This window comes from Urocitellus parryii, chromosome 11, assembly GCF_045843805.1.
Source record: "Urocitellus parryii isolate mUroPar1 chromosome 11, mUroPar1.hap1, whole genome shotgun sequence".
Taxonomy (NCBI): Eukaryota; Metazoa; Chordata; class Mammalia; order Rodentia; family Sciuridae; genus Urocitellus; species Urocitellus parryii.
The window spans coordinates 6,155,033-6,168,362 of NC_135541.1; the positions used below are offsets into that span (position 1 = coordinate 6,155,033).

The 13,330-nt window shown below is 56.3% G+C and overlaps 1 protein-coding gene across 4 annotated transcripts; it reads right to left on the reverse strand.

Annotated features, from left to right (window-relative positions):
* Window positions 1–5,491: 5,491 nt before the first annotated feature.
* Window positions 5,492–9,192, reverse strand: Srm (spermidine synthase). Of its 4 annotated transcripts, none has more exons than XM_026397898.2 (8): window positions 9,032–9,192; window positions 8,406–8,526; window positions 7,954–8,046; window positions 7,060–7,213; window positions 6,263–6,346; window positions 6,049–6,194; window positions 5,849–5,971; window positions 5,492–5,768 (listed from the first exon to the last, which is right to left on the reverse strand). In XM_026397898.2, exons 1-8 carry the CDS (start codon window positions 9,181–9,183, stop codon window positions 5,748–5,750), a joined length of 894 nt encoding a protein of 297 aa, XP_026253683.1. In that variant the 5' UTR covers window positions 9,184–9,192; the 3' UTR covers window positions 5,492–5,747. The 4 variants fall into 4 exon arrangements, with proteins under 4 accessions (XP_026253683.1, XP_077647326.1, XP_026253682.1 ...); XM_077791200.1 differs by having other exon boundaries at window positions 8,379–8,526; XM_026397897.2 differs by having other exon boundaries at window positions 5,492–5,971.
* Window positions 9,193–13,330: the final 4,138 nt, after the last annotated feature.

A 13,330-nucleotide genomic window follows, 5' to 3' on the forward strand; every position in this document is an offset into this window, starting at 1 on the left:
TATGTTCTCTTTTGAGACACGGTCTCACTAAGTTTCTTAGGGTAAATTGCTGAGGCTGACTTTGAAAGCGGGATCCTCCTGCCTCACTCAGCCTCTGGAATCGCTGGGATGACAGACTTGTGCCACCACGCCCAGCTGTATTTTTTATTTTGAGACAGAGTCTGGGTAAGGTGCTTAGGGCCTCGCTAAAGTTGCTGTTTTGGGCTTGCAATTTGCAATTCTCTTGACTCAGTCTCCAGCATCGCTGGGTTTACAGGCTACCGCACCCGGCTCTTTATTTTTTATATTTTATTTTGAGATGAGGTCTCATGAAGTTGTGAAGGCTGGAGTGGGGATTTTAAACAAAACCGTTCAAGAAAACTCCCCAGAACTGGACCCCTTGGTGCTGACTGAAAGTCCTCAGGGCTGGCTGTGGGGAGGCCTGGCCTGGCCTGTAAGCACATGCTTAAGTGTGCACGAGGCCCTGGGTTTGATCTTCAGCACCACAGAAAAACTTGTCGTAGCTGGAGGTGGTGGGGCCAGCCTGCAAGCCCAACAACTCAGGAGGCTGAGGCAGGAGAGTTGTAAGTTCAAAGCCAGCCTCAGCAATTTAGTGAGGCCCTAAGCAACTTAGTGAGTCCCTGTCTCGAAATGAAAATAATAAAGGCTGGGGATGAGGCTCAGCACCAAAAAATAAAGTAAGCAACAAATAAATAATGAAAAACAAAGTGTCTCCAAGGGCCCCGAGAAACAGATAAAAATTTAGACATTTACACATTCCATTTCAAAACCCTGGAGGGAGAAATCATGTCCTACCAGGAGAGTAGGAGAGCAGAGGGGGAAGGAAACTCCTAGAAAATCACATCCAAAGGGTCAGGAAAAGGGACACCTTGAGGGCTGAGGCTGTGGCTCAGCAGTAGAGTGCTCGCCGGGCATGTGTGAGGTGCTGGGTTCAACCCTCAGCACCACACAAATCAAGACAGATAAAAAAATAAAGGTGTTGTGTCCAACTAAAAAAAAAAAAAAAAGGGGGGGGGGACACCTTGAAACTCTCAAGAGCCAGAAGAGTGGCCCCCGCCTGTAATCCCAGTGACTCAGGAGGCTGAGGCAGGAAGATCGTAAGTTAGAGGCCAGCCTCAGCAATTTAGTGAGACCCTGCCTCAAATTAAGAAAAAAAGGCCGGGGATGTAGCTAAGTAACAGAGCACCCCTGGGTCCAGTCCCCAGTACCCCTCCCACTGCCAAAAAAGAAAGGAGCTAGAAGGGTACGGTAGTCCGACTCTCAGGTGGCCTCTGGTGACTCGTGCTTTGGGGTGTCACACCCTCTTGTGGTCTTACACATACAAGTAGGCCTTCTAGGCAGAGTGCCGCTGAAGCTGGCGTGGCCTGGCCACACACGACGTGGCAGCGTCCACTCAGCTCTTGGAGCACTTGTTTTGGGGGAAGCTAGCCGCCAGGTCACCAGGCCACTTCAATATCCCCTGGAGAGGTTCCCGGAAGGAGCTGAGGCCTCTAAGTGGGGTGGAATGTCTGGCCACCCACCTGTGAGCTCAGAGTCCTCCACCTGAGGCTTTACCTATCAGTCAAGCAAGCCTGAGGGCGGAAAAAACATTTTCATACATGTCAGAACTGAAAGCTGGCTCTCCACGTTCCTTTCCTCAGAAAGCTACCGTGGGACATGCTCCACTAGAACCAAGGGGAACACCAACGGGAAGACTCGGGCCCGAGAGGGGCTTCCACTGGGGCAGTGAGGAGGCTGCGGACACCTGTTGAGCCTAAAGACCATAAAAGGAGCTTTAGGCAAGTGTGAAAGTTTAAGGCTGATCAGTGATGAACTCATTAAGAACAAAGGAAATGAAAACCGGCGAATGACCAAGCTCCTGGGAGCTGTGTAGGAGGTCAGAGCCACAGAATCCCCTCGTCATCCGGGCCAGCCAGCGTGAGCCAGGCTCATGTTGATGTCACAGTGCAAACACTGAAGACCCAGCTAATCCAGACTGCATTTCAGCTGTGGGGAGTGGGGCAGGGGCAGGGAAGGAGTCCTCCTTTTCCCGAGCTGGAAATCAAGGGATTATGGCTTGAGCTGTGTGCGGTGGTGCGCACCTGTAATCCCAGCTCCGGAGGCTGAGGCAGGGGGATTGCAAATTCAAAGCCAGCCTCAGCAACTTAGTGAAGCTCTAAGCAACTCGACAACATCCTGTCTCTAAATAAAATACAAAATCGGGCTGGGGATGTGGCTCAGTGGTTAAGCATCCCTGGGCTCAAGCTCTGGTACAAAAAAAAAAAAAAAGAGAGAGAGAGATTATGGCTAATATAAGTCCAGAAGTAGTAACATGAGCATGTTATCTAGAGACACAAAGATAAGAAACACACAAACCAACAATTCTCTTTCACTGCAGACATACAACCACCACGAGTTGTTTCCTGTGCACCGAGTTGTTCTGCCCAGACACCAGCTACCAGGAGATGGCGCCGTACCCCACAGGGTGAGGGCTCAGTCCCACAAGACTGGCCCCACTCTGATGCCAACCTCACTTCTGGCCAACCTACTATAAATCAGAGGTCCCTCTGGGGACCCTTGGGTTCCATGAATTTGCTAGGACAGATCACAGAAGGCGGGTCAGCGCCTGCACTGGGTTACTCTAAAGGGTGTTGCCCAGGCTCCGCTGACTGTCACCTGTGAGCCCAGAACCTTCAAGCCACCAGATCTCTTTGCCCAGAGTGCTTACAAACCAGGCGTGGTGGAGCCCGCCTGTAATCCCTGGGACTGCAGAGGCCGAGGCCAGTTTGAGGCCAGTCTTAGCCAAACTCTGCCTCAAAAATCAAACAGCTGGGGGCTGTGGCACACAGCTGTAATCCCCTCGACTCAGGAGGCTGAGGTAAGAGGATCACAAGTTTGAAACCAGCCTTGGCAACTTAGTGAGGCTCTAAGCAGTGGTTGAGGGCCCTGGGTTCAATCTCTGGTGCCCAAATAGAAAGGTCTAGGGATGTAGCTCTGGGTTCAAGCCTTGGTTCAGGAGGGAGGGGGAATGAAACAGGAAACAATAAAACAAACAAAACCTTTAAAAGTGTTTACAAAGCCTAAACTCCACTCCCTTCCTGAGTCCTCCGGCAGGTGGGGCTGTAAATCCTGTCCCTCTGATCACCCCATCTTCCCCGTGGCCCTACCCTAACTCACCTCATTAGCATACGCTCAGGTGCCTTTAAAAGGAGCGGATTTAGAATGCCTAAAGATACTAGTTATCAGGAAACGCCAGAGTGTTTTATGACTCTGTGTCAGAAACTGGGGACAAAGACCAAATATATTTCATTTTATATCACAGAAGATAAATTCCAAAATAATCAGCTCAAAGAGAATAAGGGACTGCTTCCAGCAAGAAGGATGTTGTGCCTGGTGTGGACGGCCAGGCCAGAGAATGACCAGGGATGCAGCTCATTGAAGAAATTTTGCTGGGTGCAGTGGCGCGCACACCTGTGATCCCAGCACTTCAGGAGGCTGAGGCAGGAGGGTCATGAGTTCAAAGCCAGCCTCAGCAAAAGCGAGACTCTAAGCAACTCAGCCAGACCCTGTCTCAAAATAAAATATTAAAAAGGGCTGGGGATGTGGCTCCGTGGTTAAGCTCCTGGGCTCAATCCCTGGTACCAAAAATAAAAATCAGGTAGGATTGAGTTTATTTCCCTTGTCACAAACTGGGCTGTTTTGCAGCCCTCAAGACTGCTGGCACCTTGGGGGGGACTCGGTCCCATCCTCACCAAGGCTGCTGCTGCTCCAGCCTATCAGTCCCCTGCCCATCCCAGGGCGGGACCTTGAAGATGCCCCTCTGTGGTGGGTGGGAGAGTTCGGGTCCCTCCACCCTGCAGGGGAGGCTGTGCCCTGGCCGACCACACCAGGGAGGGCCGTTTCTGCCCGGGCTCCTCTCCCCTGCCGACAGGTGTCCTGACACAGGGATTGAGCACGAGCCCAGGGGGCGCTCTACACCGAGTTGCAACCCCCAGGACTTCAGGGCCTAAGGGAGCCCCCCCTTTTCCCCAGCAGTGACCCCTGCCCGGGCCACCCTTGAGATAGGGCTGCCGGGAAGTGGAGAGGGGTCTGAGCAGGCCCCCCTGCCAGGAGCCCTGGCCTGCAGGGGTGGGATGGTTCTTAAAAGGATGGCTGCCTGCTTGGGACCCCTATCACCTGCCTCACCTTCAGGGTGGGGAGGGGATAGCTTCATGCTCAGGACTGTGATCAGTAAGATGCCTGGTCCCCAGGCTGGAGCCTGGCCCTGCTGAACCCTACAGGAAGCAAGTGACAGCCTCCCTGACCACCAGTGGCTGGGCCCTGTGGCTACGGCTGCTTCCTGGCCTCACTGGGGCCTCCCTGAGAGTTGGGAGACACCAGGGAAGGCCCCAGTCCCCTAGCCTGGCTTCTAGGACTGCCTGGGATAAGGGGGTAAAGGGGAAAGGTTAGACTGAGGTCAGACTTGCTGTGGGGGCAAAGGTCAGAACATGCTCAGAGACCCGTGGGCCTATGGGGGTGGAAGGAGAGCAGGGTGGGCCATGCCCAGAGACGGGCAGTAGCTGGCCTGAGGCCAGAGTCCTGGTGAAGCTGGGCCCTGGCTCCCCACCCCCCATCATTCCAGATGTCCCCGAAACCCTCTTGTCAACTCAGGGCCCTAAGGTGGAGGCCCAGGAAGGAGAGGAATCCCAGTGCCACCCCCAGCCAGGGCTACTCCCTAGTCCCAGTCCTTGTCAGCCCCTCCTCCAGACCCATCCCTGACCAGGCTTTCTCAGGCCGGTCTCCAGAGCAGGGTGGGGCAGGGCCCTCTGTTCCCAAATCTGCACCTGGATCCAAGTCCCTCCTGGTGGCTTTGGTATCCAGTAAGCCCCTGTCCTGGACAGCAGGAGGACAAGGCTCCCAGGACACTGAGGGCCACAGGTTCAGCACCTTGGAGAGGTAACGGCCGAGGGCACTACCACCCCTGTATTCAGCCTGAACCCCTGGGGGTAGCTGAAAGGAATGTTCCAGAAGGAACTGAAGGTTGGGGGAGGGGAGGCAGTGTTTGACTCAGGCTTGAGCCAGAACCTGGCCAAGTTCCCAATGTGCTTAACAGGCCCCAGGTAACTGAGCTCTTACCCTAGTCCAACCAGCCCCCTCTGGGTCACACCCCTCAGTGCCCACCTGGTACAGGGGTGACACTTTTCATCTTGCGAGGTGGAAATCCTGGGATCCTGGGGGCAGCCCCAGGACAGACTGAAGCCCTTTTAGCAGCACCCCCCACCCTGTCAGTCCCAGGGCCCTGGCCCAGGGGTATGAGCCTGGGACCTTGCTAATAAGGGTTCCAATGGCTCATCAGCTTCCTGGGACAGATTTGGGGCTGGTTTGGTGACTGTAGTGTCACTGGCCGGAAGTCAAGGGGCAGGCCCATGTCACAGTGGGGACGGGGCATGCAGACCCTCACTCACGGGAGCACCCACAACCACAGATGGGGCTCCTGCTGGGGCTGGCGGCGTTCGGGGACACAATGGCAAACTTTGTTATAAATACACGTGTTTGCTGAGGGGCGAGAGGGCAGAGGCGAGTCTGTACAGAGCTGGTCTAGGCTTGGGCGGAACGCCAGAGAGACAGACAGACAGAGTGCCCAGCAGGCAGGCCGGGCAGCATTCCGGGGCCTGTAACACTTGGTCGGTGGGCGAGAGCTGGCGGGGGTCCGGTCCGGGCCGCGGCCTGGGCACGCTGGAGACGCCCCGTCCAGCCCGCGGTCCTGGGCGGCACTGCAGCGGCTCCGGTCAGCGCACGTCGTTCAGGGCCTGGTAGGACAGGGGGCCGTCAGGGGACGCTCAGGGCTGTGTGGCACCAGGTGGCTCCGGAGCCCGGCGGCGGCGCTCACCTTGCGGGCGAACTCGGGCAGCACGAAGGCGGCGCGGTGCACGTCGGCGTTGTAGTAGCGCAGCGCCATGTGCTCCACCTGCGCCGGCGACAGCGGCCGCGCCGGCTCCCGGAAGTTGGTACTCTGGGGACCCAGGACACAGGGCATCAAGGAGGGGCTCTGCCCACCGGCGCCCGCCCTGGGGGCAGCCGCCAGCTCACCGGGTTTTTGCTGCAGAGCATGAATCCGATTTGGCCGCTGGGGTAGGTGGGGATGGAGCAGTAGGCGTAGGCCACCACCGGGAAGAGGGACTTGCAGAACTGCCGCATCTCCTTGATGAGGTCCAGGTGCAGCCACTGGCACTCGCCTGGGGGAGGCCCACAGCGTCAGCCCGCAGGGCCACCCCCCCCCCCCCTCAGCTCCCGGCAGCCTCACCCTGGCAGCAGAGGATGCCGTCCTCCTTGAGCGCCGTCTTCATGAGCTGGTAGTAGGATTCCTTGAAGAGGCTCTCCGCGGGGCCTTCAGGGAGGGCATGGACACACCGTGGCTGAGACCTGGGGCCACCCACTGCCAACTCACCACAGGCCCTCACAGCTGCCCAGAGGTGGAGCTCACATTGGAACCCAGGTCCGTGGGATTCAGGACCTGGCCAGGCCAGGGGAGGCTCACCCCCTCGGTATGTGAAGGGCCCTCTACTTAACCAGTCCCATTCTGGGGGGATTCTTGTGGTCAGAAAAACACTCTAGCCTTGGTTTTAGACTAGAACCTGTGGGGCGTGGTGGTGCACGCCTGTAATCCCGGCTGCTCAGGAGGCTGAGGCAAGAGGATGGGGGTTCAAAGCCAGCCTCAGCAAAAGTGAGGCGCTAGGTAACTCAGTGAGACTCTGTATCTAAATAAAATACAAAACAGGGCTGGGGATGTGGCTCAGTGGCCAAGTGCCCCCAAGTTCAATCTCTGGTATCCCCTCCCCTCAAAAAAGACTAGAATTCATTCTCCACCCAATGTAGGCCAGTCCAGGGCAGAGGGGAGGCCAATGTCTAATCCCCACTCTCAGGTCCCCAGACTTGTGAACTTGAGGCAGTGGCCTGGTCTCTTCCCTCCTGTCAGGAGGGTAGCAACTGACGAGGGGAAAGTGTAGCTGTAGTCTCAGGGACCCTCCTGTCCTCTCCCCCGAGAGGCTGACTTTAGAGCAGCAGCGGCTGCAGGGTGTGCAGGCCTCAGCCCTTGCTCACCCATGGGGTCCGAGGAGTCAGTGATGATCACATCGAAGGCATCTTGGTTCTGTTTCATGAACTCAAAACCGTCGCCCACATGCAGGGTCAGCTTTGAGCTGGAGTAGCCAACAGCCATGCTCGGCAGGAACTTCTTGGAGACCTGGATGACATCCTGAGGAGGGAACAGGAAGGAGCAGGAAGGAAGTTGGGCTCTGGAGCTAGTCGAGTGGGACTCCCAGGAGTACTTCTGGGAGCCTGGTCACCTTGGACAAGCCCCTCCTTTTTGGAACCTCAGTGTCCACACCTTTAAAATGGGGAGAACTCTGGCACACAGCTCCTCATGGGAACGGGGTGCTGGCTCTTGCCTGCAGCTCAGACCTCATCTCCCACTATCCCTCTCCCCTCCCCACAGGCCAACTACCCCAGCTGCACAGCTTGCTTCCCATTTCCTACGTCAGAGGTTGCAGCGCCAGACCCTGGCCGCGAGAACCCTGTTTGGTCTCCGCCCCACCAGCGGCTTCTGCTCAGGCTCCAGCTTAAATGCTGCACCGGGAGGCCTGTCCCGATTACCCTGCACTCTTGGGCCTGTGTCTTCCCTGGCCCTGTCAAGCCTTATCACATCCCCCTCTGAGGTCTCCTCCAACTTGTAACTTCATCGCCCAGGGTAAAGGACACCCCTGTCTACTACTGGACCCCAGCACCTCCAGCAATACCCAGCAGAGTCAATGAGCACTAAAATCAGGCCCAGTATAAAGAGTCCTACTAACTGGAAGTGTCCCGAGCCTATTAAGAACTAGCGCCGTGGAGCTCTGCGTGCCATTTTCCCACGGAATCCTCCCAGCAAGGTGCAGCGCCTTGCCCAGGAAGCGCGGCCAGGTCTGGGTGAAGCGGGACAAGCAGGCATGCACTCACCTCGTCGATCTCGCACTGGACCACAGACTCTACGGAGGGGTGCTTCACCACCTCCCGCAGGACGCCACCATCTCCGCCTCCGATGATCAGCACCTGGGGTGGGGGACAGTCAGAGGCAGGGGCCCTGAAGGTCTGAGTGGCAAGGAGCAGGGCCACCCTACAGAACCATTCACTACTCTCAGAAATGCCTTCCAGCCTCAGCAACCTGGCCAGGGCTGTCCCCTTTTCCTGGAAGCCCCTCCCAGGGTTGCTCTAAGGTTCAGGTCTCAGGGGGACTGCTCCCCAGAGGCAACGTCAGCCTCTGTCCACCCAGGGACTCCCCTCAGCCTTGCCAGCGCTTTCTCTGACAGGCCTCTAGGCAGCATGGGCCAGGCGTGGGCATGTCCGGGGCCTCTTCTAGCCCAGCCCTGCTCCTCAGAACTCACGGCTGACTCCGGGCTGGAGCAGGGTACCTTTCGGGGGTTGGGATGGCTGCAGAGAGGCAGGTTGGCTATCATCTCTTGGTAGGAGAACTCGTCCCTCTCCGTGCACTGGATGACGCCATCCAGCACGAGCACGTTACCGTAGGTCTTACTGCGGGTGGAGTGACAGTCGGGGGCCTGAGTCTTCTGGGGTGAGGGAATGTGCCCCAACCCCGCCACAGGGTCTCAGGGGTAAGTAGAGAGGGTGACGCGTGGCGGGGATGGCAGGCCAGCCCACGGGGTGGGGTCTGGGGTGGGACTCGGGGTCTCCTCGGCTGACGTGTCCTGGGACTGACACGTGGAGCGTGGCGCACACTGGCTGCCTCCTGCCCGAGGCCTGCATGGAACGCCTCCCCCAGCCCCTGGGCACGGGTGCACGGCGGGGAGGGGGCCAGGCAGGAGCAGGGCCTAGTTCCTAAGAACTTCTGACAGTTCTGCAGGGGGCGGGCGGCAGGCAGGGCGCTCGGGGGCGTCGGGAGGAGGAAGGCAGGACAGCGGCTCGGCCAGAAGGGGTGGCTGGGCCGGAATGAGGGCAGGACGAGGGCCGGCGGGGGTCAGAGCTTGCAAGGGTCCCGGAGCCGGGCAGCTGCGGTCTGGCTGGGAGCCGGTGGCGGTACCTGCGGAAGACAAGGATATCCTGGTACCGCGAGCGCCGGTGGTGGAGCAGCTGCTCCACCTGGAGCGACAGGGCCTGGCCAGGCCACAGGCTGCACGTCTCGCGGAACCAGCCCTCGCGGATGGCGGCGGGGCCGTCGGGGCCGGGCTCCATTGCGGGGGGCGCGGGCCCGGGACTGCAGGCCGCGCGGAGCCGCAGCACAACGGGACCAGCTCCGCCCGCCGCCCGCGCCGCAACCTAACCCGGCCTGAGGGGCGGGGCCTGCCGGTGGGGGGCGGAGCCCTAACCCTCCAATGGCGAGGCGGGAGCGGGCCCGCGGCGAATCGGCGGCGCGGCCTCGCCGGTCGCTCATTGGCAGCCAGTCCGCAGCGCGCCGCCGATTGGCTGAGGCGCGCGGTCCGTCGGAGACAGCACGGTAGTGCGGTCTGCTCCGGGGCCACGTGGGGCCAGGCCGGGGCTGCGGCCGGGCGGTCCGGGTCGCGGGCGGGTTCCGGGGCGGGCTGCGCGGGCGGAAGGGGTCCGGGGTCTCTCCTCCGGCTTCGCGCAGGCCAGGCCCTGCTCCCTCGCAGGGGTCCGGAGGGGCCGAGGGCCGCCCTTCCAGGCCCGGGCGAGCGGCTGGGGGACACCGGAGGGAAGGCGCGGAGCGTTGGGGCGCTGGGACCTGCTGGCGGGGGCTCCAGGCTGTGGGCAGCAGGAGCGGGCGCGGGCGGCTACAGTGTCAGACCAAGGGTTACGATGTTGCCGCGCGGGAGTAGAATGTATCCTCCTGCGTCCGCAGCTGTGGCTCCGCGGTGGAGCCACGGGTCCCGGGTTAGTTGGGGGCTCACGGAAGATTTTTTTTTCTTTTAATTTGAAAGGTTCATCACAGCCTGCGACTTGATAAGCTGAATTTAGCCACTTCCCCTAGATTCCCTGCGTCTTGGACGGATGGCTGCCGAATAAGTTTTTGGTTTTTTTTTTTTTTCTCTTCTAAATGAGTTTCTAAATTTACTGGGAGTGTCCAGGAAGAGTCCCAACACATGCATATTCAGCATCAGAAGACTGGCATGCTTTTTTCTTTTTGACACATTGGGTCTTGCCCTTTGAAGGGTGGGCGGGAATGTGCTGTTTTTATAAAAATGTCAAGGAACTCCTCAGAATCACATTAAGCATGCTAATTACCAAATATTAAATGCTAATTGCTCTCTGCGCAGTTCGAATGCCAAGGAAGGAGATGAAGCTGGTAATACGTTCTTCTGTCTTCGTGACAGTGTCAGTGATGTGTTTTTGACTGACGTTTTATAGCCACCACCTGGAGTGGGAGCACATTCCCCCTCTCTATTAGGCAAGCACTCTCCTACTGAGCTACATCCCTGCCTTTTCCATTTTATTTTAAGAGAGGGTCTTGCTAAATTGCCCAGGCTCACCTGGAACTTATGATCCTCCTGTCTCAGCCTCCCCAGGAGCTGGCATTACAGGTGTGTTCCACCACAACCGACTTTCCGTTTCTGTAACTAGGATGAAGGGCACAATGTTGTGTATCAGTAGGTGCAACTTCAAGAGCAATATGGGCCTTGGCTGACTGCATGCTTCTAGAGGGATGTAAGCCAAGGCAGTTGAAGGATTGCTAGGCGCAGTGGCACATCTGTAATTCCAGCAGCTCAGGAGCCTGAGGCAGGAGGATAGCAAGTTTGAAGTTAGCCTCAGCAACTTAATGAGACCATCTTAAAAAATAAAAAGGAGTGGGGATGTGGCTCAGTAGTAAAGAGCCTCAGGGTTCAATCCCAGTCCTACCCCCCAAACAAACAAAACCCCAAAACTCCCAGGAGACAGTTCCCATGGAGAACCTAAGGATAAGGTGGAGTCACTCTGCCCAGCTAGTAGAGTTGGTCCAGTCTGTACTTGGGAAAAGGTGTTTCCGTAGCCTGTACTTCCATCTAGACAGTCTTGCTTCTGGGCTGTAGAGGTCAGTTTCCTTGTGTGTGTATCCTGAGCTGGACTAAGCTCCAGGAGCCTAGGGATGGTGTCTGTAGTTGGGAGGCACCAGATGATGGGCTGAGTGAATGTCTGAGGCCCAGTATCCTGTGGGCCAGTTGGCTTGGATTCCTATCTAGATGGTGCATGGCTATGCCCATCCCATCCTAACAGGCTGAACAAAGCTGCCCCATGTGGATTGTCCAGTGAGACTGTGACACCCTTTGCCCTCCGTGGAGCCTTGGCCTTCAGGCTAGAGTGTGCAAGAGTTGCACACACTTTTCAGGTTCAAGAAATAAGGCCCTAGAAAAGGTTTTGACAAAATAGTCTCCAGATGGAGAGCACTAGATGCCACGCCAGATCATGAGAAGGAAAACCTGTGGTTTTGCCCTAAGTAGCCTCACTCCCATCTGAACCATAGACACTGAAAATCAGGAGGAAACCGGATTACCTATGAGACATTTCCCCCAATTCAGAGAAAGGAGCGTGGGAGCTTAAGTGGTAAAGCATGGCTGGCTGGCTGATGGGGTCACTGTCCCAACCCCTAAGTGGTGGTAACTTTAAAGGGGAAGGAGGAAGGCGGGGAGAGGAGAGCCTATGGCCATTTTCCAAAGTAATGGTTTTGATGGTTTCGGTGGGACTGCCACCAGGTGTCTGTCGTGGAGAGATTTATCAGGCAGTTGGCACTCAACAGAATCATTTTAAAAGCATGTGTTCATCCAGGCAAACAGCTGTGGCTGAGTGGGAACAAATTTGGCCATTACATGGTCTGGCTTGGTGGAAAATGCATCTGGCAAGTTATCTGAGCACGGGGAGCCAGAGCAGAGCCTCCCTGAGCCGGAGCCCTTCTGAGTGCTCCTTACCTCCAGCTGGGGGCCTCCAGATCCCTTCCCAGAGCATAGCCTGGGCCTCTGTGGTTGTCACGGAGCAGTTCCTGACTGGAGCACGAGGCTCCAGCAGGCCGAGCCACAGCTGCTCTCCAGCCCCTCCAAGGCTCTCATCTCCACCCCAGGCCGTCCATGGGCCAGTACTGCTTTGGAGACTCTGATCTGATTGCTTTTTTTTTTTTTTTTTTTAATTTCTTTTTGGAAGTTGATGGAACTTTATTTTATTTGTTTATTTATATGTGGTGCTGAGAATCAAATACAGTGTCTCACACATGCTAGGCAAGCACTCTACCACTGAGCCACAACCCCAGCCTTGATTGCTGACTTTATTCTGCAAAAAGGGACTTTTTTTTTTTTTGTATTTGCTTTTTTATTACTGAGGATTGAACTCAGGGGCACTCAACCACTGAGCCACATCCCCAACCCTTTTTTATATTTTATTTAGAGACTTGAGTTGCTTAGCGCCTCACTTTTGCTGAGGCTGGGTTTGAACTTGCAATCCTCCTGCCTCAGCCTCTCAAGCAGCTGGGATTACAGGCATGTGCCATTGTGCCCAGCAAAAAAGGGACATTTAAAAAGACCTAGTTGGATGCGGTGGCACACGCCTGTAATCTTAGCAACTTGGGAGGAGGCAGGAGGATCCCAAATTCGAGGCCAATCTGGGCAACTTAGCGAGGCCGTTTTTAAAACAATAATAAAATCCTCCTCCTGTCTCTGGCCCCATCTTAAAATGATAACACTGTCACAAAAACAAAACCAGTAAGGAGACCTTTCAAATAAAGGACCAGGAGTCATTTCAACAGACTTTTCATTCCTGTCTGTCCAGTGGGAGCCTGGTAACCACATGGCCAGGTCTGGGCCACTTACCTTCTGTTGGCCTAGGTGGTGCCAGACTGGCCTCCCTCAGGCTCCACAGGCCGGTGGCGCTGGCTCACCAAGTTCCCCACGCTCCTTTCTTTACCCCTCACTGTCCAGATGCCTTCTTTAGGAAGCCCACCCTTCAGGCTATCCTCAGTGGAAACCGTTTCTCACCTTTAAAAATTTCCATCCGTCCATTTTATTTAGTAGAGTCTGCCATTTTTTTGGCAGAGGCTGCGCTTTGTCCTTCAGTGTCTATTTTATTTTTACCAAATTTTCTACTCAGAATTCTGGATCTTTTGGTGGGCAAATGGATGACTGAAATACTAACATTTCTCAGGACCTCTTGCTGTGGCCATGTGACTAGGTTCTGGTCACTGGGAAGTGGAAAGAGGCTGGGTGCTCTTGGCTCCCTTCCAGCTGATTGGAATGATGATGTGATGGCTGGAGCCACTGGGTGGGGAGGAGGAAGTCCTATGTTCAAACTGAGGGTGGCTTTCATGAGCCACCATGCTGCCTCTGGACAAACCTTATTTACAAAGGGAAGAGAACATTTGTCTTGTTCTCAGAGTTTGACTTTCTTGTCACTTTCAACCAGCCTG